The sequence below is a fragment of the Python bivittatus genome, unplaced genomic scaffold, assembly GCF_059951505.1.
Source record: "Python bivittatus isolate LINGU-HERP-01145 unplaced genomic scaffold, Pbiv_v1 ctg000050_np1212, whole genome shotgun sequence".
Taxonomy (NCBI): Eukaryota; Metazoa; Chordata; class Lepidosauria; order Squamata; family Pythonidae; genus Python; species Python bivittatus.
In genome coordinates this window covers 7,452,222-7,474,627 of record NW_028277033.1, presented here as the reverse complement: position 1 = coordinate 7,474,627, position 22,406 = coordinate 7,452,222, and the positions used below count along the sequence as shown (strand labels likewise).

Below are 22,406 nucleotides of genomic sequence, written 5' to 3'. Positions count from 1 at the left end.
TATCCACTGAAAAGGCAGAAGGGAAAAATACTTTTTTTAATTTGGACACAAGGTTGCATTAAACAAACAAAAAGTCCCAAGATTTAAAAAAAAAAATGTTTGCAAGGAAACAATAGCATTTGTAGCCTTATGCAAACTCATATTTTCTATTGGAACAGAGACAAACTTAAATGCCTATTAACACCCAGTAGCATTTCTGACCCTTTCTCCCCATCTTGCTGTGATTCTTGCCATCACAAACAGCCTTCCTGGAAATGGTTTTTGAAAAACCACAGATTTCTCTCCTTAAAGAAACTGAAGATCAATCACCCATTAGAGGTAGCCCTCATTCTATTACAAAAATTACTGGCTCTAATGCCTGACTCTTCCATATGTCTCTGCACTGGAGAAAAAGTGCTACCTCTTCTTCAAGCAGAAAGGAAACAGTAATGCAGTGAAAGAGGCAAAGAAACCATGAAGTCTTTCTGTGGTCAGATCAGTCGACTACTCTGGTGCAAAGAGTGTTTCTCTAGACACAGAGGGAAAAATGATCTGGTGATGGGGAAGGAGCCCCTGTGTTAAAGAGTTCCCTATCTTTGCAAATATCTTCAGTGCTTTGTCAGGCTGAAGACCACTGGCAAAGGTCTACTGTATGAATCACCATGGTTGTCTTAAAGCAAGACAGAAGATGCAGTTTGCCCACAGCAATGAGGGACTGGCATAACTCACATGACATTCTCTTCAATAAATTATCCATTCCTTAGCAACATGTATGGCATGATGTAAATGCAACTGTGCTGGTAAGGAAAATGTGGACATGAACCCTTCTGGTTAGGTTAAGCCTTTGTTAGCCATAGGAGAAAGAAGAAAGACAGGGGAAAAAAAGAAGTGAGCAAGTGTTCATATTAGACACCCTGGAAAATACCTGCTAAATGCAGTAATTATAAACCACCTTCAACCTAACCTACCTGCACTGAAATTTAATATGGATAATCCACTCTGTTAAGTTTCTTGCCCCACTGAAGCCTGCTCTGCAAAGCCTTTATCTTAATAGTACCGAAGGAAAAATTACCATACCAATTCAGTGCAGTTTTATCTCAGCAAGATTCAAACAAAAATCTCATTTCTTTTATAACAAAGCCACTCACCGATCTGGAAAGGGCATTAATTCTTCACTCCTACTTTGAAAAAATAGGACAGGGAACATATAAAAGAAAATAACCATACATACACACATTATATTACATCTAGGAAATCCATTAGTCATTGCTATTACTGGAAGAATTCAATGACCAACAGCTGGAATAATTTCCTGCTGTATAAGTGGCTACAGTTTTCCATTATAAGGTTTCTTGTTATTTTTTTTAAAAGTATTTTAGGCTTCTTAATGAAATTTACATTCCAGTTAAAACCAAACATAAATAACCTCTAAGTATACATCGATTTCCAAATAGAACCTGTAGTTGAAAAAAATTGAGAGGAAGAGGGGGAAAAGAGGACCCTAGCATTAGTATGTAACCAGAGGTATGCCACCCAAGATCTGAACTGAATAATTTATTCAAACGGAAGGTACCCAATTTGACACAGTCAATTGATGCAGCGTTTTTTCCCCAAATATTCAATTTGAAGAGATGATTCAGTCAAACTGGCTTTAATGAAATCTTGAAACTGAATATTCATGCAGCTTTAACAGTAATACAGTTGACATCAACCAATGCATTATTAACCAATGCAAAGCAACTGGTCTGCTGATGGAACATAATTACCTCTGAAAATACAACGAAACTCAGCAAAGATTCCACCCAACACACACTTATCTAGGATCAAGCCTCAGTCTCCTTGTACTTTCTGCATCTTACATGGCTGAATGCGAATGGTCTTGTGCTTCCAGCAACAAAACAGGGACCCAGAAATAAAACTAGGTCATTTTCTTCAGCAGTTCCTTTACTACAAACAGTGCTAGCCCAGCACAGCAAATCGATTCTGTTCACTGCCTATGTTAAATACAGTGGAATATGAAGTACTTGTGTTTTAAGGAAAGGGATCATAAATCTCATGTGGTTTTACTGTATGCAAAGAGAAGGAAAACATTGGTGCGGCAGAATGCAAGGTCATTTTCAGGCATTACAATCCAACTAAAGATAAATCATTCTAAATTGATTTCATTAAGACCCCTGATTGTATCATAGCAAACAGCTACCGTGCATGTGTTTAAATCACCTCCAAATGAAATAGTGAGGAATAACCTTTGCCGTTCCCATAAAGAGACCACAGTAGACTACAAGGAAACCAGTCTGTTTTTGTTCAGGCACTTTTCTTTATGAGTCCTAAGGAGGATCCAATCTGTGGAAAGAAGCTCTCTGCTATTAATGCTAATTTAATGGTTTGCTATTCTGCAGTGTTACAGCCCCTCTAACTGGTAATAGCCAGCAATCAAATCTCAGCTTCTAATGAGCTAGAATTCTGGAGTTTCAAGCAAGGGAAGGGGGTTCCCAAACTGTTGTGTGTATATAAAAACGAACCTTCGTACTATGGAGATGTCAGAAGGAGAAATGCATTATGTCACAAGCATGTTTTTAGAATACAAAGGAATGGCCAAGCTTATAGGACTTCTGAAAACATGTCTGTCTGTCACTGCAACAGCCACCCCGGAAGGATGCTTTTAGTGAAAGAAGCACAAATGTTAATTAAAAATAAAAGCTGGGTTTCAGTTTCAAAACCTTGCAAATTTGTGGTTAAATGTTTGCATATGTAGTCAACACCAAGTTGCCACTGACATTTTAAGTTTGTTTGCATGGCTAATCAGCAAGTAAGAGCCAAATTAGACATTTATATGCCTAGCCAATATCAACTCATCAGCCAAATTGTAAATTTGCATGCATGGTCAAAATCAAGTTAAATTCTAAGTTTGTATGCAGGGCTGGTACCAACGTCCTATTTTGCTCAATTCTTAGCTTAACACTGTTCTAACACCTTGTTTTATAGATACTATAAGAAGGGGTCCTTCTGGAGGACATTTAACCAAACCACAGAGACAAAAGCAGCTTTTTACCTTACTGGATAAAGAAAGAAGGCTTTTACATGCATGCACAACATGTTGTAAATTAGGGAGACCATCTTCCAGTCACTGCTAAAAAGAATAGCTAGAGAGGAACCTCACTCTGGCATATATATTTTTTTTCTTTTTTCAAGTGAGGCTCCTTAGAAATCCAAAGGTTGCTCATGAAGACTTTTATTGGGGAGGAGAAAATCTCCAAGTTTGGTTTCAGATGGAATTAGCAATCCTAGGTTAAAAGGGGTGGAGAGGCTGATTTGAATTTAGGGTTATTTTTCCTTTACTGGTGTATATAGTGATGCTACTGCCCCAATCTTATTTAGAAATAAAAATACCACAGTCTCCAAACAAAATTTTCCATACCTGCAAACCCAGAATGCTTACTGAAAGGAAGATGCTCTGACTTCATGAATTCCTGCATTCAAGGATGTGTGCAGAGAATTAAACACTCAGTTTATTTGTTTTCCCTGTTTTTACCAGCAGTGCATAAGATTAGGGCATAATTGAGTCAAAACCAAAACAGCCAACTTTCAGTAGCCAAGATTATTAATGCATTGATTGATTATTAATTTCCCAGCAGCTAAGTGATCAATGGGAACAAAGCCATTATGTAGGGGGGGTAAGCTGGATTTTTGTATGCTATAGGAAGTTCTTTGTTCCACTTTTTTACAAGTGCAAATTTACAAAATTTTACAAATTTTCTCTACTTTTGAAATACAGCCCAAAGTTGCCACAGACCACCTATTCCACATTTAAATAATCTGCTTCAAGAACTTTGATGTTGTTTAAACAGTGAAATGCAAAAGCAAAGAGTCTACAATGAGTAGTAATTATACAGTGAATAAAAGACCCCAAATATAGGATAGTGATGAAAACAAAAAAACAAGCCCTAACAAACAGTACAAAAACAATGTAGAGAATACTTATATGGCATTAATGTTGGTCTATGACCATAATAAAGATTTGATATATAGCATTAATTCAATTGTTACGTTTATCATTATATCTAGTCCTGCAGCAGCATTACTGCATCATCTTTTTATTTTTAAAACACTTTCCAAAAACAGATAACAAACTCATACCAGTCCACTCATGTATCCATTCCTTACAATCAGGAGATTGACTCTCTTCCCAGTTATCTAGGATTAACCTCTTTGCCATACCCCAGACTTGATAAAGCTAAAGCTCTTCATGAGAGAGCAGTTTCTGCATTTATGAATATAATTCGGCATCCCATTGAGGTTCTTGAGTATTTCTTCCCCAAATTATATTAACACAGGGATCGATTTGAAACCAAAACAAAGCTAGCCCTGAAGATGTGACCTAGCCAGGTAACAAAACATTTGCAAGAAAACAACAAAATTCAGAGAACCCCATGGACTCCACGGTTCAATCCTGAGCTACGTATATTCTCTTCTAAAGCTATAACAGAACAAGACCAAATCATGTGAGTTAAAGAACCTTTCCGACATTGCCAGTGTAAGAAACTGTGATGGAATACTGTATCTAACAGACCCAGGAATAATGGAGGAGGGAGCATGACAGTTATAGGTGGAAACAGGGCCAGTAACTCAGAGAAAGCAACTCAGGGTCACTCAGCCTTAATTATAACAGACAGAAGCTAAGCTGGAGGATTGTTCTGATGGGCTTTCATGATTCAGCTACAATACCTTACCAGCAATAAAGTTTTTTTTTTTTCCAGAAGTCCAAATGGCTTTGTTTCTTAAGTATACCTGCTAGAAAGGGCTTGGCAGAAATCTAACGTATCTTTGAGGTTTCCTTTGAGGATTCCAGTAGACCCCACATCTGCTCCAGGACCTGATATGTTGTGGAGGTGGGCAAATTGCAAAATTGCTTTTGAATTTGACATGTGATCTGGATTCAAAAAAAGCCTGTGTGAACATGAAGGAAATGCTGTCCAATATTCAACTCAACCCAAAAGCACTTGACTAAATCCAAGGTGATACCCAGTATGCACTTCAAAGGGGGATTTGATCCAATTCCCTTCCGGTGGAAGCTCCACCCAGCCCTTAAATGCAATTAGAATGATCAAAGCAGGGAAGCTGAAAGTCCTCCTAGTGAGTACCATCTTGGGACAAGAGCCATCTAACTCTCAACAGCCTGCCCCAAGGCTGTATCAAACTATTTCCAGCTAATTATAGGGCTGCCAATATTCTCCTTCCCCTGCAAGACTGCCAGCCCTTCCTCCATCTGCTTCCCTGGGGAAATCCACCCTTTTGATAGCTGCATCACAAGCAAACATTCTGCAAATGAAGCTTTCCTTAACCATGCCAAGAGATGGGGGGGCGGGGGGGGGGGGCGGGAGAGCAAGCAAGAGTAGAACTTCTCTTCATTGTGAATGAATGAAAAGACTCCTGTCTTCTGCTCTTTTTACTGAATGTCAATACAAATGTAGCAAACCTTTTGAGTAATAAAGGGGTGCCTATGTTCCCCCCAGGTCCAGACAGACCCAACCCTCTTGGCTTTAAAGACCTGACTGTTCCCCCAAGCCTTAGACCACGATATTAGGTGAGCTGGGGACCTCAATCCCACTGTATTGTGTTGATTATTATTACTGTGTTAGAGATGATGACACAGAATTGATTGTGGTTAGGCAGTCAGTGTCACATGTGAAATGGGCAGCCAGTAAATAAATGTAATGTGGTTCAGGGGTTGGGTTAGATAGTCAGCCAAACCCTCTTCCAGGATACTCCATTTCCTCCTCTTTTTCTCTCACAATGTCCCCATTAGTCTGTTTTGAATTATTCATAGTTATGCCTTCAAACATTCATGCACTTTCATAAAAAAGGATAGCATTTCCTTTCAGCTGTACTCCTGATGATTTCATGTATACTTCCTTGTAGTTTTCTTGGCAACACTACAGATATGGTTTGATGGATTTCAAATGGCCAGTCAGGATTAGATCTGGGTTAGTGCTTGGACGGGAGATGACAAGAAATCTCTAAGTGGGCTGGGAAATCAAAAAAGCATCTTAGAAGGCTATACCAACTTTCTGCATAATTAGAAAACTACATGGACATTTTGGGGAACAAATGCAGGTATTGTATCCCGTCTGCTCTGCAAGCATTCTCTGTCTGGTTTTATGGTTGGGAGAAGCAATGTCCTGCCCAAATAACCTGGCTGCCTTTTTGTAGGGTAGAGTTGCCATCTATTGCTGAGTAAGAATTGGAAGAAGGGAGCAAGGCCCTAAGAGCTGAACAGTGGCTTAGTTATCAGTTTCCAAAGATCCTTGTACCCAACAGTGCATGTTTAAAGACAGCTGTAAAGAACCAGTGGAAGACATCTTAAAAAATCTGCATTTTTGCTAGCTTAGAGGAGAGAACACTTGCTGGATGTCCTACTTAGTGCACATGAATAGTACAACCTCCTTCTTCTTGCTTGGTTTCTTTCCTGCAGAAGTTTTGTTACCAGGCTAGCAGGAAAACAACCAAGCTCAAAAAGTACCAAGAACTCAACAACTTTATGTCATCATGGAATACATGGAAATTGTAGGGAGACCTACCATTCAGGAAAAAACCAACCCCAAACTGCTTAGTTCATCAGGGTGGCTACATCATACTTGGGGACAAAGTCTTAAAATGTACATGTAATCCATCACCAGCAAAAATTAAGTAATATTGAAATAGATTAATGTTCTCAGGACTAGCTCCAGAGGATATAGAATTTATGGAAACTTTCAGACATTTCTGAAGTCTTTAAAATGACTAAAAATGGAAAATCTCCAAGCCTTGATAGACTGTCAGGGGAATTTTGCAAAGAATTTAAAAAGGTCTTAATACCAGAATTTCTACTGTTATGCAATACTCTGCACCAATGATATCCCTTGGAAACAGTTTAAGAAAATTCTTATCCTTAAACTGGGTAAAAAATTTCAGGAACTACATCTTATAGGCCCATCTCACTTTTTAATATGGATTAGCTAGCCATCTAAAAGTGATTATAAATAACATTATCCATATACAGTAGATCAATCTGATTTTATTCAAAATTGAAATATATCTACCCCTATCCAGAAACAATGAAATATTATACAAATTAGTAAAATTAATAAACTTTAGCTATAAGTTCCTTAAATATATTTAATGTTTTTGATTCTCTGGCACTACAATTCTTAATACAAATATTAAAGAAATTTAAATTTGGGGCTAGCTTTTGCAAGATGATTGAGCATATTTATGGAGCAAGTAAAGCTCCAAAAAGACTTAACAGTTACGATTCTAGTATGATTTGAAGAAGTGCTAAACAGGGCTACTCCTTAACACCGCTATTATTCAACCCAGCTATAGCAGCGTTAGCAATAACAGGAAAAAATGTCATTTCAGGATGTAGTTAAAAGTGTAAAACATTGTCCAAAATAATTTATGTGCAGAATTCTAATAGTTATTATAATTCACTAGGGTGCTCTGATTTACTTTCCACTGACTTCAGCCTCTGTTTGGTCAAGTTTCAAGACATTATTAAATGAGGGCACCAACAAGCTGGTTGGTGTTTTTCATCAACTGTGAAGAGTTTTAGTTTATTGGTGCTTGTTCCAGTTCAGTTGTACAATCAATATTTTAAAATGCCTCTCTCATTCAAGAAAATGTATCTAGCTAAAATACGGCCACAGAAATATTTAAGTCCTACCTTATTTGATTTGGCATTCCAAATAAACAACAACAATGTCGCCTAGAGATAATATTTGTATCTCAACTATTCCGCCATGCTTTTCAAAGCTCAGGAATTTCTGCCGAATTCCTTCATACTTTGGTGTGTCAGCCTGAGAAACAAGCCATTTGTGAGGGTACACACTGGAAAGGATGGAGAACAAAGAAGGCAGTTGGTTCAATTCTTGGTGACTCTCAAGAGTTTCAGTAGAGAAAGCAAATTAACTTGGTAAAAAAGCAAGAGGGGACCCAGAATCTAGATCGTCAGGACTGGAGAGCAGGCTTAGCTGAGCTCCATTTCAATGGTATTCTTAAGTGCATCACTATACATTTCTCTTACTAAATCATCACCCTTATCAATATTTTTCTTATTCCTTGAATGAGGGTTGAGGAGAAATAAACACTATCCTTTGGACCTCCCAACCAGCAAGCTGAGAACCCCCACTAAGGTTCACTCTTGTACATATGTGCATTAGGAATATGACTGGATGGTGCCATACCAAAAGGTCTGGAAAAGTACCTGGACACAGTAGGAATGGACAGAATTTCAACTCATCAGTTATAAAAAGTCATATTGCTTGGAAGAGCACATATATTATGACAATATCATTAACTATTCTAGATCCTTATGCAGGTTCTGATAGCCAGAACAACCAAATCCAGTCAAAACTATCTGTTAGACTGTGTGTATATTATTATTATTGTTGCTGTTGTTGTTATTTTGTTGTATTTGTTGTACATTATTGCCTATCAAAGGTCAGCTTTCTATTTTTCAATGAAAACTATAGGAAATAATGGCAAATCTCAAAAGAATCTTTATATTTCTTAAACAGATACTGATTATGATTTTTGGAATCTCATTGTATTTTGGCATTTCTGCATTATATGATTCACCTGGGCTGCTTCTCTTGTAGACCATAAATTTTATAAATGTAACCATTTTCACCCTGCTGATAAATTCTTGCAAGAGAAATAATATAAAGACAATATTTCAGCTTTGTGTACCAATAAAGTCACCATAGGACCAAACATATTGAAGGAAAACATATCTCCAGCACTTAGTTTCCTAAATAAATCAACTATTTTGCCTGTGCCTGATTTATAATTTATTAAATGTATATGCCACCCAACTCCCAGTGACTCCTAGTATCATTAACAGGTTAAATACTATTTTATACCAACTGCACTGATATTCAGAGAAAGAGCAGCAAATTATTGCTTCTCTCAATTAAATAACGTAGGCAAGTATCTGGAAAATCAGCTGAGAAGATGCAGAAAGATGTATTGCATGCAGTGACAACAGCATGGAACACAAGAGATGTTTCTAATTGAAATCCAATTATCAGTTCTTAATCTGCAGTGAAATAATCTGTCAATTAATCTATGAATGAATGAATGATGCTTCCTTCTGAATATAGCTTTTTTAAAAAACTTCAGTTTTTATTAGTAACTGTATAATAAGGAAGAGAGCCTAAATACTCTCTTCTTACTTCAATGTTTCAAATCCCATCCTTTGAGGTTCTCTGTTTGCTGATACAAAGATGTCGATTTCTACTACTATTCCCAGCCCTATACCATTTTTCCCCCAAGCCCTAAGCTGGCACCGCTGGAGCTAAGACACCAAGTTGTTGCTGCTCAACAGGATTGCTGCTGCTGAAAAGCACTTATAGAAAAAGTCCTGCTTTTAATTTCCATCCAAGGTCATATGCCTACTAGACTGCACTGAAGAGGTCAAAGCTGAATGTGGTTTTCTGCATTAGGCTGCAAGATCAGGTCTAGTGGAAAGGTCTTGTGCTAGCCTTGCTGCCTTTTGCTACACCTGAACATGATACTGATCTGATGAAGCTAACAAATGATATAAGATCTTTGATGAAAAGTTGGGGTTGAATCCCCTTTAGACTTAATATGAATGCATCTATTACATATTTATTTACTTTACCAGGCCTATTTGCCACTCCAACCAACTCTGAGCAGGGTACAAACCTAACGGAGTAATAAGATCAAAACAATACACAAAAGTACTTAATCAAAATGCCCCCAGGCATCAATGAACAATTAAGTCCATATGAATATTCCTACTGCAGAAAGGATCAAAACCAAACACATCAGATCCCAAAGGCTCACTGAAAAAGCCAGGTCTTTATTGCTTTTGGGAAACTCAAGACTGTTGGGAATGAACTGATGTCCAGGAGAGTATTATTCCAGAGAAATGGAACAGCAGTTGAAAAGCCCTAATGGGTGTTCTATGCAGATTATATTCCCCAAGGATAGGAACCCAGAGGGATCCTTTTCTTCCAGCTCTTTATAAACAGCCGAAACCTATAGGAGGTGTTGAACTATTCCAGTGATCACTGTCTACTTCCATGTATCTGTTGTTGCCAATGTTTTTATATAATGCAGTATTTGTGGCTTTGCATGAAAGCCAAGCAGGCTTAATGCTCATTGCCTGATTATTTTCATCCTGTACATTATGGATCAGATTACCTTTCTCCACTTTATGCAAAGAACCTTGAAACAGTTACCAGAATTTCTCCAAAATGTGACAAAAGGAAACACTGTTAATACATCAACTATAACCACATTAATTGTATGGGTAGAATGCAATTCTGTCTGCATTTAAATTAAATTAAATTTAGTTTTTGCCTACTCAGACCCACTTATGTATTTTGTTTCAGATGGGAGGTTTCCTGCTGCACTACTCAGAGGCCAAGGGTGGCCTTCAGAAGCCTCAAATGGACATGGCATCCTTGCCCCATGGAATCATCTAACCTAGTCTTAGAAATGCTATGGAAGAGCATAATAGGATAACCCCGAACCTTCTCCAAGGGTACTCAATGGATAGGGATTGTGTTTGCTGGTGATGACTGTAGATGAATGACTCTTCACTGTCCAAAGCAGTCAGAGAAAAAGCAATGAGGAAATTCAATGAAGAGTAATCTTCCTCCTTCAAAACACTTGCCAAGTTTTCATGGGATATAAACCAGCCTTTCTCAGTTCCACACCATGGCTTGCCTTAGAGGCTCTTGGGAAACTCAAGTTCATTAAGGTGTTGCTAATCCAACTAGCTGTCCTGATCCCCACACCATCTGAGTTTTCTAAAGATCTGTGGATTAAAGCAGGATAGCACATCTTTCTTTTAATAAGGGCTTTGAAAAATCCAGATGACTCTTCTGAAATAATCTGGAATCTCTTTTGCCAAGATATCAAACTTTCCCATCTCTCTCTTCCTATGGATACTTTTTTTTGGGGGGTGGGGGGCAGGAACTGCTTCATTCTCTCTTTAAATAACAGTAATGTTCAGAAAGAATGGGCAACCAAACCTTTCAGAAAACAGGTATCCTTTCTCCCTTCCCTTTTGTCTATCCTTTAATACAAAAGTCCTTTAAAAACCACCAAGTATCAAAATGAAGAATGAAAGATGCACACGGTCAAGGCAACTGCCTACAAAGGAATGATTGCAGTATTAATTACCCTCTGCTAACCTGAGAAAACTATTATCTGAAATAATAATAATAATAGTAGTAGTAGTAGTCTAATAATAATAATAATAATAATAATAATAATAATAATAATAATAATAATAATAATAGCAGCAGTACTTTGGGGAGAGGAAGGGAAGACATTCCATGTGCCCTAAATATCCCAGTATTTTCCAGTATTCCAGAAATATTCTTTCTGGTGAATTGGCAGTTTTTGTATTTTCTGCTTTGCTAATGCTGGGGTGGGGGGTGGGGAGCAGAGAAGAGGAGGAAACCTTGAGATCCAATCTCTAATTGAAAGAGTGATATTAGCAAAACCCGAACAAAGAATTACTTGCAGATATAAAGAGTCCTTGATCGCCTATGTGTAATGATGATATTGGTGGGCATGTTTGTGGGTGAGAGAGAATATGAGTGGACAGGAGGGGTGTAATAGGTTCCTGGCAGCTGAAAATCATATTTTGAGCAGTTTCTATAGTCAAAGAAATCATCAGAGGTTAGAAAGCCATAATGGGTTTCCCAGTCTTACAGATGTTGGAGCTGTTTATTTATTTTTAATGAGAACAGGAATGGAAAGCGGTTTGCACACCTAGTCTATTCTTTGAACATCACCCCACCTGCTGTCCTATGGCTCAGAGCCTTATAAAATTAGGGCACTTGGGCTTCAGATACAAGAAAGGGAGAAGGCAGTGTGGGCCAGAGGAAGGAACCGCTTAACAAATACCAGCCAGGGTTTCATCCTCTAAAGAAATGGCATCTTTATCAGCTCTCTCTCTCTCTCTCTCTCTTTCTCCCCTCCCCTTCCTCAGTCACATAAAAGGAGCCCCTCTCAAACAGACCCTCCAGCACCTTCCCCTCTGAAACAGAATATGGACTCATTCTCACGTCACCGCTCAGTGACCACTAATGTACTGCCTTGTCCTCTCCTTTTCTGGCTGAATCCTCAGAGAGGAAACATCTCCCCCTCCCCTGCTACTGCATTTGCCTCTTTCCTCACATCGCAGCATCTTCGATAATGGTTCTCCATCCCAGGTTAAGAACAATCAGCCCTAAGCTGTGAGAGAGACAGAAAAAAGGCAGCTGACTTAAATAAGCAAATCCAGCAGTTCATCATGTGAAAGGGAAGGGACCACGTGGGAAGAAAATAACCTTGGATGAGAGTGTTCAACTGGATTTACATTTTCTAAAGTGAGAAGAATGAATGTAGCAATGGAGACCTAGCTTCCTCTCATGTATCTAACTAAGGAAAGGATGGTGAGCAATACTGGGGATAAATATGCAGTCTCCCCCCACCCCCCACACACACACTTTTCCAACTCCCATTTAAATAGTGGCATCCAGAAGCTGATTTGTTGGGGAGATATATGTCCTAGATAACCTTCACAAGATCTTGAAGGTTCAATTCCAATTCATTTTCAAGTAAAAGAGAGAGTAAGAGTGAAGTGTGAAAATGGAGATTTGGAGCACTGGTGATGGACGCAAATATGTCTGTTCTTCCACCCTTCCCCTCCACCCCCACCCCAATCTATTCACCTTCATTCCTGGGACAACACCTGCATGATATATTTCCACTTATATCCTGGGGGGGGGGGGGGAATGGAACCACCCAGATTTGTTCCATATATTGATGGGGTGTGTAGTACATGTTTGTAGAACTGGCACCCATGAAACTGAAACAGTGGAGCCTACAAGGGAGGAGAATAAGGGAAAGGCTTTCGGAAGGAAGGAAGGAAGGAAGGAAGGAAGGAAGGAAGGAAGGAAGGAAGGAAGGAAGGAAGGAAGGAAGGAAGGAAGGAAGGAAGGAAGGAAACCTCTTTGGAAAGAACATGCATGCCCTTTGTCAAAGATCCTTGAGCATAGCTCTGATTCAAAAGCACTTCTTCACCTCTTTCCTTAACTTCTCCCTAGTCTTCTCAAAAGTCACCAAATGGTTAAGGTCAGCCTTCCTTTTCTAAAAACATTGCATTCCCCCAACCAAACAAACTAGACCAAAACTCAACACCCTTGGTAAGATCAAGTCCCCATATCATTGGGAGGTCTTCTTTGGCTTCAACCTTGGGATCTCATCCCCTTGTACCAAAAGCAGAAATACAATCCCTGCCTTTCTCACCCTGTGAAGGAACTCCTCCTTGGATGATCACCACAAGGATTTCCTCTCCATCTTCACAAGACCCAGAAAAATGGCCAGAAGCAGAGGAACTTCAAAAGACCCACTTGGCATCCTTGCTTCGAATTCAACCCCCCGACCCCCACCAGACCCCCCAAGCAGGCTGACAACCAGGCCGGTTTGGAAGAACCCTTCTAGTCCAAGCAAAAGCGGCCAGCAGAGAACCCCCACCCCACCCCCAGAAGAAGAGGAGAGAACGCGAAGGCAAAAGTTCTCTTTCACTTACGGTATTTGGGGCTGGAGTTGGTCTCTGGCGTGGTGGTGGTGCTGGCCTCTTGGAAGGGGGATAAGGTCCAGGAAGGAGCCGAGTCCTGAAGATAAGTCTTGTAGGACGAGGTAGTGTACGCCGCAGTGGGCCAGGCCGGCGGAGGCTGAGTCCTGGGGGTGCCGGGCGCTGGCCGGGCGATCAGGAGGGTGGTGCTGAAAGGGACAGCGGCTGCCGTGGTGGGAGCCAAGACTGTCGGGGGCGCCAGTGTGTGGCGCGCCGTGGTGGATCGCGGCGGGCTGGCCCGGATGGGGCCCCGGGTGGCCGGGAAGCGGGTGGGCGCCTTGGTCATGGTGGTGAGGCGGGTACTGATCCGGTTGGGCGTCCTCGAGGCGGCGGCGGCGGCGGCGGCGGCGGCGTCCGTGCCTGTGGAGGCGGTGGGCTCGCCGCTCTTGGGCGGCGTGGTGGGCTGCTTGGAGAGGAAGAAGGGGTCCTGCTCGATCCCTTTGGAATCCATCAGCTCGGTGGGCAGGTACTCCTGGACGGAGCCCACCACGATCCACTTGAGCAGCATCAGGCTGAGCCCCAGGCCCACGAAGCCGATGAAGAGGGGCACCACGCACAGCCACGTTTGCTGCCGGTTCCACACCAGGCAGTCGCCGCACCGCACCTCCCGGGCCGCTGCATCGGGCCCTCCATCGCCCGCCGCAGGGCCCCCGCCCGCCGCCGCCCCCTCCTCGGCAGCGGCTGCGGCACCCGGTGGCGAGGCGACCCCTTCGCTCATCCTCCTCGGCGCCTCTCTACCCCTCCCCCGGGGGAAAGCAGCGGCATGGGGGGGGAGGGAGCAGCATGCGGAGCGGCGGGAAAGAGAAAGAAAGAAGGGGGAGAGGAGCGGGAAGGTCCGATGGCCCGGGGTGGGGGAGGCGGCCGCAGCCGCCAGTTACCAGAAAGACCTTGTCTCCCTTCGATCCGGAGAGCGCGACACCCCTCCCGCCCTTTCAGCTACCTCTCCGCGCATTCATACGACCGCTGCTGAATCAGCTGGAACGCGCGAGCTCTCTCCACCTTCCGCCAGCCGCCGCCACCGAGGTCTCCTCCTTTTCCCTGCGATTTCCCGCCCCCTCCCGATTTCCTTGATTTCCGATCCCCCCGCCCCCCAAAAAGCCCCTAAGATCCCGGGCGTTCTTCGCGAAACGGTCCCGAGAAGCCGCAGCGCTCAGACGGTAAGGATCCGGGTCGGTGTCTTGGAAAGCCCAGCCTTTCCCCCTTCAAAGCGAAGATCCGCAGTCAGCAGCCAGCCGGAGCCCGTTTCCCCGAGGAGAAGGGAGCGCGAGCGGAGAAAGACGCCTCCTTTCCAGCGGCTCCTGCTTTGGGGCGACGATCCCCTGGTCCCCGCCGAGCAGCCCCGGCGGCGGCGGCCGCGGCCACATTCCTCGGCTGCCTCGCGCTCTTCCTTCCTCGCCCCCCTTCCCGAAGCGGCGGAGCACTTGTTATTCAGCAGCCCTGCCGCCAGTCCTCGGACAGCCCTTGGAAAAAGGCGAGACCAATCCGAAGGCGGCCGCCTGGAGGGGAAGCCGAGGCGCGAGCCCCGGGGCTGCTGGACTGCCGGCCGCCACCGGCATCCTTTCTGAAGCCGAGCCGAGAGCCAAAGCGGGGTCGGCTTTGGCCTCCTGACAAACGAAGCACAGGCGCCGGCGTGCCAAACGTTGCACGGAGCGGGGGGCGGAGGGGGGGAGGTTGAAAAAAAAACCCAGCAAAAAAAGAAATTACACAGGCGCGCTGAAACCTAGAAAGGGGAGGGAGGTAGACACGCGCCCGCGCCTTCACACGCGCGCACACATGCGGGAGTAACAATCGTTCCAGGCTGGGCTGCACAGATTTTCCCAAGCCCGTTTGCCGCTTGTCCTTCTCTTTGGCCCAGGCGATTGTGTATTCCTACGGCGTGAAAGAAGGAGAGGAAAGCGAGTTTGCTGCTTGGGCAAGGAAGCGCCCCCCTCCCACTTTGCTCGACTCGAAGGAGGGCTGCCTGACTGCGCCTCCGAGCAAGGGGTCCAAGCGGTTCCTCGGAGGAGATGCGGAGCGGGCTCGGGTCGGCTGTTCCGGGGCGGTCCCGCTGCCCAGCCCGGGAGCCGGTCTGAGGAGTCTCCGGCACTCCTGCGGTGGCAGGGCACAAGGAGCGCCCGCGCGCCCGCCTGGGGCTGCGCGGGTGTCCGCGTGCGGGGGCGCGCTTGGGCAGGCGCGCCCGCGCGCACAGGGAGGGATGCATGGAAAGGGGGGACCTGGCAGCCGGTCCTTCGGCGCGGAATTCCTGCCCAGCCTGTTCCTGGAGGCTGGTGCTTCTCTAGAGCCGAGCAGCGAATCGCTGCCGTTCGTGACAAGCGTTGGTGCTGAGGAAGGAGCTGCAAAGAGAGAGAGGGAGCAGGCTGAACTGCCTCTCCTACCGCGGGGTCCCGGGGAGGGGGCTCCGGCGAGCCATTCAGAACCTTTCTCCACCACCGAGTTCAATTCCATCTCTTGGAAAGCGCTGCCAGCCCCCCCAGAATTGCCTCTCCTTCTCTTGCTCCTGTTCACAATCTCATCTCTGCAAAGCAGCTGGGGCAAAGCCTGGCAAATTATGCTGGCTACTCTTGGATGGGGTCAGAATAAGAAGGGAAAAGCAATTTGAATAGTTCCGTGCAGCTAAGGGTGACTTAAACCTGCATCCCTCTTGGGCTGGAGACAGGATGGAGGCCAACATCAGGGGTATGGCAGAAAGATGTGGCCCCATCTGTGCCTAGGTTAGGTGCAAGTAGAGATATGGTCGATTTGTCACACTTCCAACTGCAATCTAAATCTAATAGTACTATCTTAGTATTAGTACTATCTAATAGTGTTGGTGATGGGGCCACCAAGGCTAGCTGTCCATTGACCTTTCTTGAAAGTTCTTTCAATGCATAAGTGATGGATTCATTGATTAAGTAATTAATCCCCTTTATGCTCAGTCTGAATCTCTGGCAGGGGGGTGGGGAGCGGTGCTATTCTACAAAATACAAAATAAGAAAAGTAAAAGATGATTAACTGATGGTTGACTGTTCTCCTTAGTCCTAACACGGGATGAACCAGCATTCAATAATGTATGTTAGGAAAAATAAAGATTGAAGTAAAGCCAGTCTAAACAATTACAGTGAGAATCAAAGGTGATCAGCAATGCATAGTTATTCATGATTAATATGATTTCCAACTTGTCTTGGGAACTTAGTATGGTTGACAGTTGGAAGGAGAAAGGCGCAAAGCTCAGCTTTAGGAAAAGAGAGGTGGGGAAACAGAATTCTTGGCTTGCTAAAACTTTGGAGAAGAATCCACTGATATGACAACAGCAACCTTGATATGGTGGGGTAGGAAAAATTGCATAAGAAACCCATTTCACATGGAGATCATAAAAAATATCTAGCCATCATTGCACTCAAGAGGTAAACCCCGCAGCACAGGATCACTCCATTACCCTGTCTGTCTGTTCCTAAGCCATAGCATAGCAAAGGCCATGAAGGCAAAATTCATCCCAGTACACATTTACACAGAAAAGAGGCAAATTTGCCCCAGGGTGGTTTTTTTTAATGGAGATGAGATGAGGGTTCTTCTCAAAAAGCCAAACTCAAAACAGCATTTGCAAACCCCATCTTAGACACCTCATTCATCACCTTATCTACCTACTATTATGTATATGGTGGGTGTCATAGTGGTGAAGGAGTTGGACTCGGGCCAAGAGAGGTGGACTTGGGCCAAGGGAGACCCAAAGTTCAAGCCCTCACTCAACCAGGTATCTCATTGGGTGACTTTGAGCTAGTTACTCTCACTCAGCCTAACTTACCATGTAGAGCTGCTCCTGGAATTAAACAAAGGGGCACCCTAATTTTTACTACTTTGAGTTCCGAAGAGAAGATATCAATGCAATCCATCAATAGCACAGAATAGCAGAATGATTCAGATCTCATCTGGGAAATGTAAATGCATTTATGTGGCTCTTCTCTGGTTCGAATCCAGTGGTGGATTGCTTCAAGTAAAACCTTTGCTCCTTCCATAAGTCAGTTCAACCGTTCTGCTCCTGATAGAAATCTTTGGAGGATTCTGCCCATGCTTAGCTTTGTTCATTAGGAAAACCGTCCACTTCATTTGATTTGCTTCACATGTTAAATGTTCACAGAAGACCTTTCAACTTATTTTGTGGCAATGGACCTGAGTCATTAGTCTCCATGATTCTGCATGTATGGTATCTCTGAGGAATTGGAAGAGAAATGCTATGAGCACTTGTGAGCAAAAAGACAGTCTAAAGGCTAATATGTTCTCCATTACTATTAATTACTATTATTATGAAGCTCTGGTATACAAAGGAATCAAAGGACAATACACTGGAGACAAGTAGATTAAGAAATTCAGAGTTGATCTATATAATCAAGTTTCTCAGTATAAGTATGTGCCACTAACTATTTCTTAAGGGCAGGAACTCACAAGGTCATCCTATTTCTACCCCCAGCTTCACCTGTCTTTATCTATCTATCTATCTATCTATCTATCTATCTATCTATCTATCTATCTATCTATCTATCTATCTATCTATCCATCTGTCCATCTGTCCATCTGTCTATTGATTTAGATTTAGATATATAATTTTATCCCACCTTTGTTATTTTTATAAATAACTCAAGGTGGCGAAAATACTCCTTCCTCCTCCTATTTCCCCCCCCCCCCAACACCAACCCTGTAAGGTGAGTTGGGCTGAGAGAGAGGGACTGCCCCAAAGTCATCCAGCCAGCTTTCATGCCTAAGGTGGGACTAGAACTCACGGTCTCCTGCTTTCTAGCCTGGTGCTTTAACCACTAGACCAAACTATGCACCAGAAGTGCTGCTTTCTAACTTGTACTGACTCAAGTGATCCTGTCCAGTTCACCTGATGCCCTTAGTTTCATTGCAGGTGAACACCTCCACTCCATTTGACTACTGTGCACCGTGTCAGGAATTCCTCCATCCCCTCTGGCCCCTGGTCACTGTCTTCCACAGCAATTGTGTCCCGGACTTCTGGGCTGCCTGCTCCCTTCTGGAGGGGCTTTGAGAAATCAACTTTTTCATTTTTTTCTTCATTTCATCAGTGGACCAGTAAAAAGTTGGGCTTTTTTTATTTTTACAAATCCACCAAAAGAAAGGTGGACCTTTCCTCCCTTCTTTTGTTTTTATTTTATCCAGGTGAAATGGACAGTTCTGCCACATCCTTTTTCCAGCCCAAGGAAAGAGGAAGAAGGATAAAGCCATGGTGTTTTCTCTTCTAACTGGCCCACCAGTGGATGAATCCAACTTGCAGTTGTCAAGGATGAGGAGAGAGAACTAAACTTCCAACCATAGAAACCCCATGTCCTAGAACAGGGTTCCTGAACCTCAGCAACTTTAAGATGGGTGGACTTCAACTCCCAGAATTCTGGGAGTTGAAGTCCACCCATCTTAAAGTTGCTGAGGTTCAGGAACCCTGCCCTAGAAGACCCACTCATGGAAACGAAAGTGATTGGTGCTTTCTCTCCTGACATGAGTAGCAGAGGTGAAGAAGCAGGAGAATCCACCAGTCAAGGGCCATGGTAAGTATGGACCAGACAGAAAACTGGCCATACATGTGGCCAAGAAGAGAAAGGGGCTGAATTTTGAAAAAGGATTTCTTAAGCTGGCTTCATCTCCAGCTGGTTTACACAGGGAAGTCAAGTAGCTTACGTCTGTAATGCTAAAAAGCCCAAGATCTTATCATATATATCATTTTTAGAAATGGGTTGGAACAATGGGAAATTAATACATCCTCTGGACCAAGAAAGGGAGGGAATGTGTCTTTTATAAGTAAGAATGCCATGTTTAAAATGATATGGCATTGATTCTGTCTTGATTCTTTGCTAAGGACATTAAGTTGAATTTACTTTCCCTTTTTTCTTAAACGTTTAGCTCATTCCACATCTGAGTTATAATATTTAAGAAGTCTTGGTTGAGGGCCATCTGTTCTCAGTGATTTTAATTTCATAATTCACAATACTTCCCCCACCCCTTTCCCACTTCTGTCTTATATGATTTTCAGATAACCTCCAAAAATTAAAGTAATAAAAATTTCAGACAGTGTTTGGCTGTCTGTCATTTTCCACAAGAAACATCAATGCTGAGTGTTTGACATGTTCCTTCCTTCTTTGTTGTTATTTAAAAGCCCTACTGTGCCCAAGCTCTTATTCTGCTTATGGCATTTTTTGTTTAAATAATGACATATTTGTGTTTGAGTTCGGCAACTCGATCCTCAAAGATCATAAGGCTTGCCTTGCATTCAATCTGTATATGTTTGGTGTGCTTTGTTCCCACCCACCCCCCACCCCCCCGCATTTGAGTAAAAAGTTGACATTTTGAAGGAACTCTTCTTATTTTAGTTGACAGTACGACTTTAAAATACAAGCGAGACCTGAAATTGCTCCTTGTCAAGTTACTAGTCAGCTAGTTATGTTCCTTCTAGGAGCTTTGATTCAATTTCTTCACTCCATTTTTTCATTCCAAGTACACTCACTTAATATTCTATAGCTATTGAAAATGCTCAGTCTAAGATTATATTATTAATATAATTAATTGCAGCCCAAATCAATCCACTACAGACTGAAGGCTTATTCACTGACGGTTATGGACTTTAATTCGCCATGCTGGTGCAATGTGGTTTGGTAAATAGATGTTTTTTGACTTTCCAGTCTAGGACCAAGAATGACTGGTTGAAAGCCACCCAACTGTCTTCTGTGCTTAAAGGAGGACTAGAACCTGCAATCCCTGCTCCTAATCCCAAAATCAATACCACATGTGTGTGCACATGCACACACTTAAAGTGGCATTTTCTTGGACAAGTTTGTAGCCTTTTATATCTGTAACATATATGCTTTTTTTTTATGAGCCTCTCTTGTGATGCTTTCAGAATAACCTCCAAGTTTCCTGATGGGGTTCATCTTCCTGACTGTCTTTCTTCAGTGCCCTAACTAATTGCTTACATACTGAGAAAAGTTCTTTTCTAATACATTGTGTTGGATTGTGTAGGGTGTTTCAAGCAGTTATTCAGTCATATATATGTTGAATTATCACCAAATTGTTCTGCGACTCTAATTGCTAGATTATGGGAGGCAAAAAATGAAAAGTTCTTAGATCTTGTCACTCATATGACTACCCTTTCTTAGCCAGAATTATTTTATCCTTGTTTCCTTCTCAATTCAAACAATATGAAGAGAACTGAGGTTGCCCGTTATCTCCATGTTTTACTCCCACCCCTTCCTGCCTGATTTCTTTCTCTATCACTATAAGAAAAATATGTTTTAATTCACACATCTGTCTATGCAGTAGAAGCAGCTGTGAATAGAAAAGCCTACTGTGTGATAAACTGGTCGCCTTTATTCATCCCATGTTAAGTATGACAGCAGGTCAGATATAGCTAGATGGGGAAGCAAAAATGGTCTGGTTCATTCAAAATATTGCATTCTACTTTGCTGTAAAAATGTGATTTTTCCCTTTAAACCAGAGTACAGCAAGACTGGCTTGGGGGACACACATACCCATTGGAGGTATCTCATCTATGTTGGGGATTTCTAGACCAGCTGATAATCAGTCCAGAAACATAGAAGGGCAAAGTCACATACAAGAGTAAGCAAATAGGCCAAGAATTACAGGATTCTAGTAGATGGGTAAGCAATAGGCAGGGTCAGTTCTGCAAGCAAGACTTGGAGATACAGCCCTTTCTCCTCTGTCCTCTTTTTAGGGGAGCTGAAAATAAGAAATAATAAGAAGCAGGAGAGCTGTGTTAACTACGCACTCTTCCTTTTTCTCCTTTCTCAAACCACCTTCCTTCCAGCCCAGATAGTCACCTCCATCTCCAACCTTCTGAAGGAACAGCCCTTAAAATAAACAGCCAATTGCTGTAAAAAAAAAAAAAAAAAGCCTTGCAAACTTCTATTTTTTAAAAAAAACTCCCTTGTCCTAGCTGGTGTTTCTTGCAGCTCTCCACGTGATAATAAATTCTAGTGGTTTCGGGACTGTCAAGGCCGCAGCAACACAAGACGATTCCAAGTGAGACTTCCAGCGCCGTGTTAAAGAGTGTGGTGGCAATTTGGACTGTTAGCAAGCTGCCAGTTAACATTATGTCAGGCTGGTACAGGTGGCAAAATGAGTGACAGTTCATTGCAGGCACAGGAGGGTTGCCTGCTATCTAAGCTCACAAAATAAAGACAGCATATCAATTTGGCAGCCATACAAATGGGGGTTAGAAAAATAGAAGAGTAAACCAAATGCTCTCTTTCTGGAACAAGCTATTGTTTCCGTTCTCCCTTTAATTGTCTCAGTTCATCTCTCTCCTCCCTCCTTCTTTTCTCCTCCCTGCATTAGTGAAGCTCTTCCTGTGTATCTCTCAAATGGCTGCAGAATATTTGAAATTGTTTGCTGAACCCATGCCAGAAATACAGTACATCTGTATGACTGAGAATGGAAGCTTCACTTGCCAGAAATAATAACATTAGCAAGGAAGGGATAATAAAGAAACAACGATCAAAATTCAGACTTGGATGTGCTGGAATGCTCTTTGGAAGGGTAAATTTCTTTACCAGCAGTAGAACAAAGAAGCAAATCTCCCCATCCCAGCTGGGAAGGGGGATGGGTGGGAATTGGACAAAGCTCTGTCATCATCATCATCACCTTCATCACCATCATCATCATCCCCACATACAGGAAGCAAACCCAGCTGAGCTTTCTATCTGACTTGCTTATTTTCTGGGTGAAAGTGTGGCATTAATATACACACACACACACACACACACACACTCATACAGCCAGACAGACACAC

At 42.8% G+C, this 22,406-nt stretch overlaps 1 protein-coding gene across 2 annotated transcripts in view; it reads right to left on the bottom strand.

Annotated features, from left to right (window-relative positions):
* Window positions 1-14,534, bottom strand: part of NRG3 (neuregulin 3) — a 499,554-nt gene extending 485,020 nt beyond the window's left edge. For both annotated transcript variants that reach the window (XM_088130194.1, XM_088130190.1), the window contains exon 1: window positions 13,574-14,534. In XM_088130194.1, the coding sequence (XP_087986320.1) occupies window positions 13,574-14,336 (763 nt within the window). In that variant the 5' untranslated portion in view covers window positions 14,337-14,534. The remainder of the gene's footprint in view (window positions 1-13,573) is intronic.
* Between the last annotated feature and the right edge of the window lie 7,872 nt (window positions 14,535-22,406).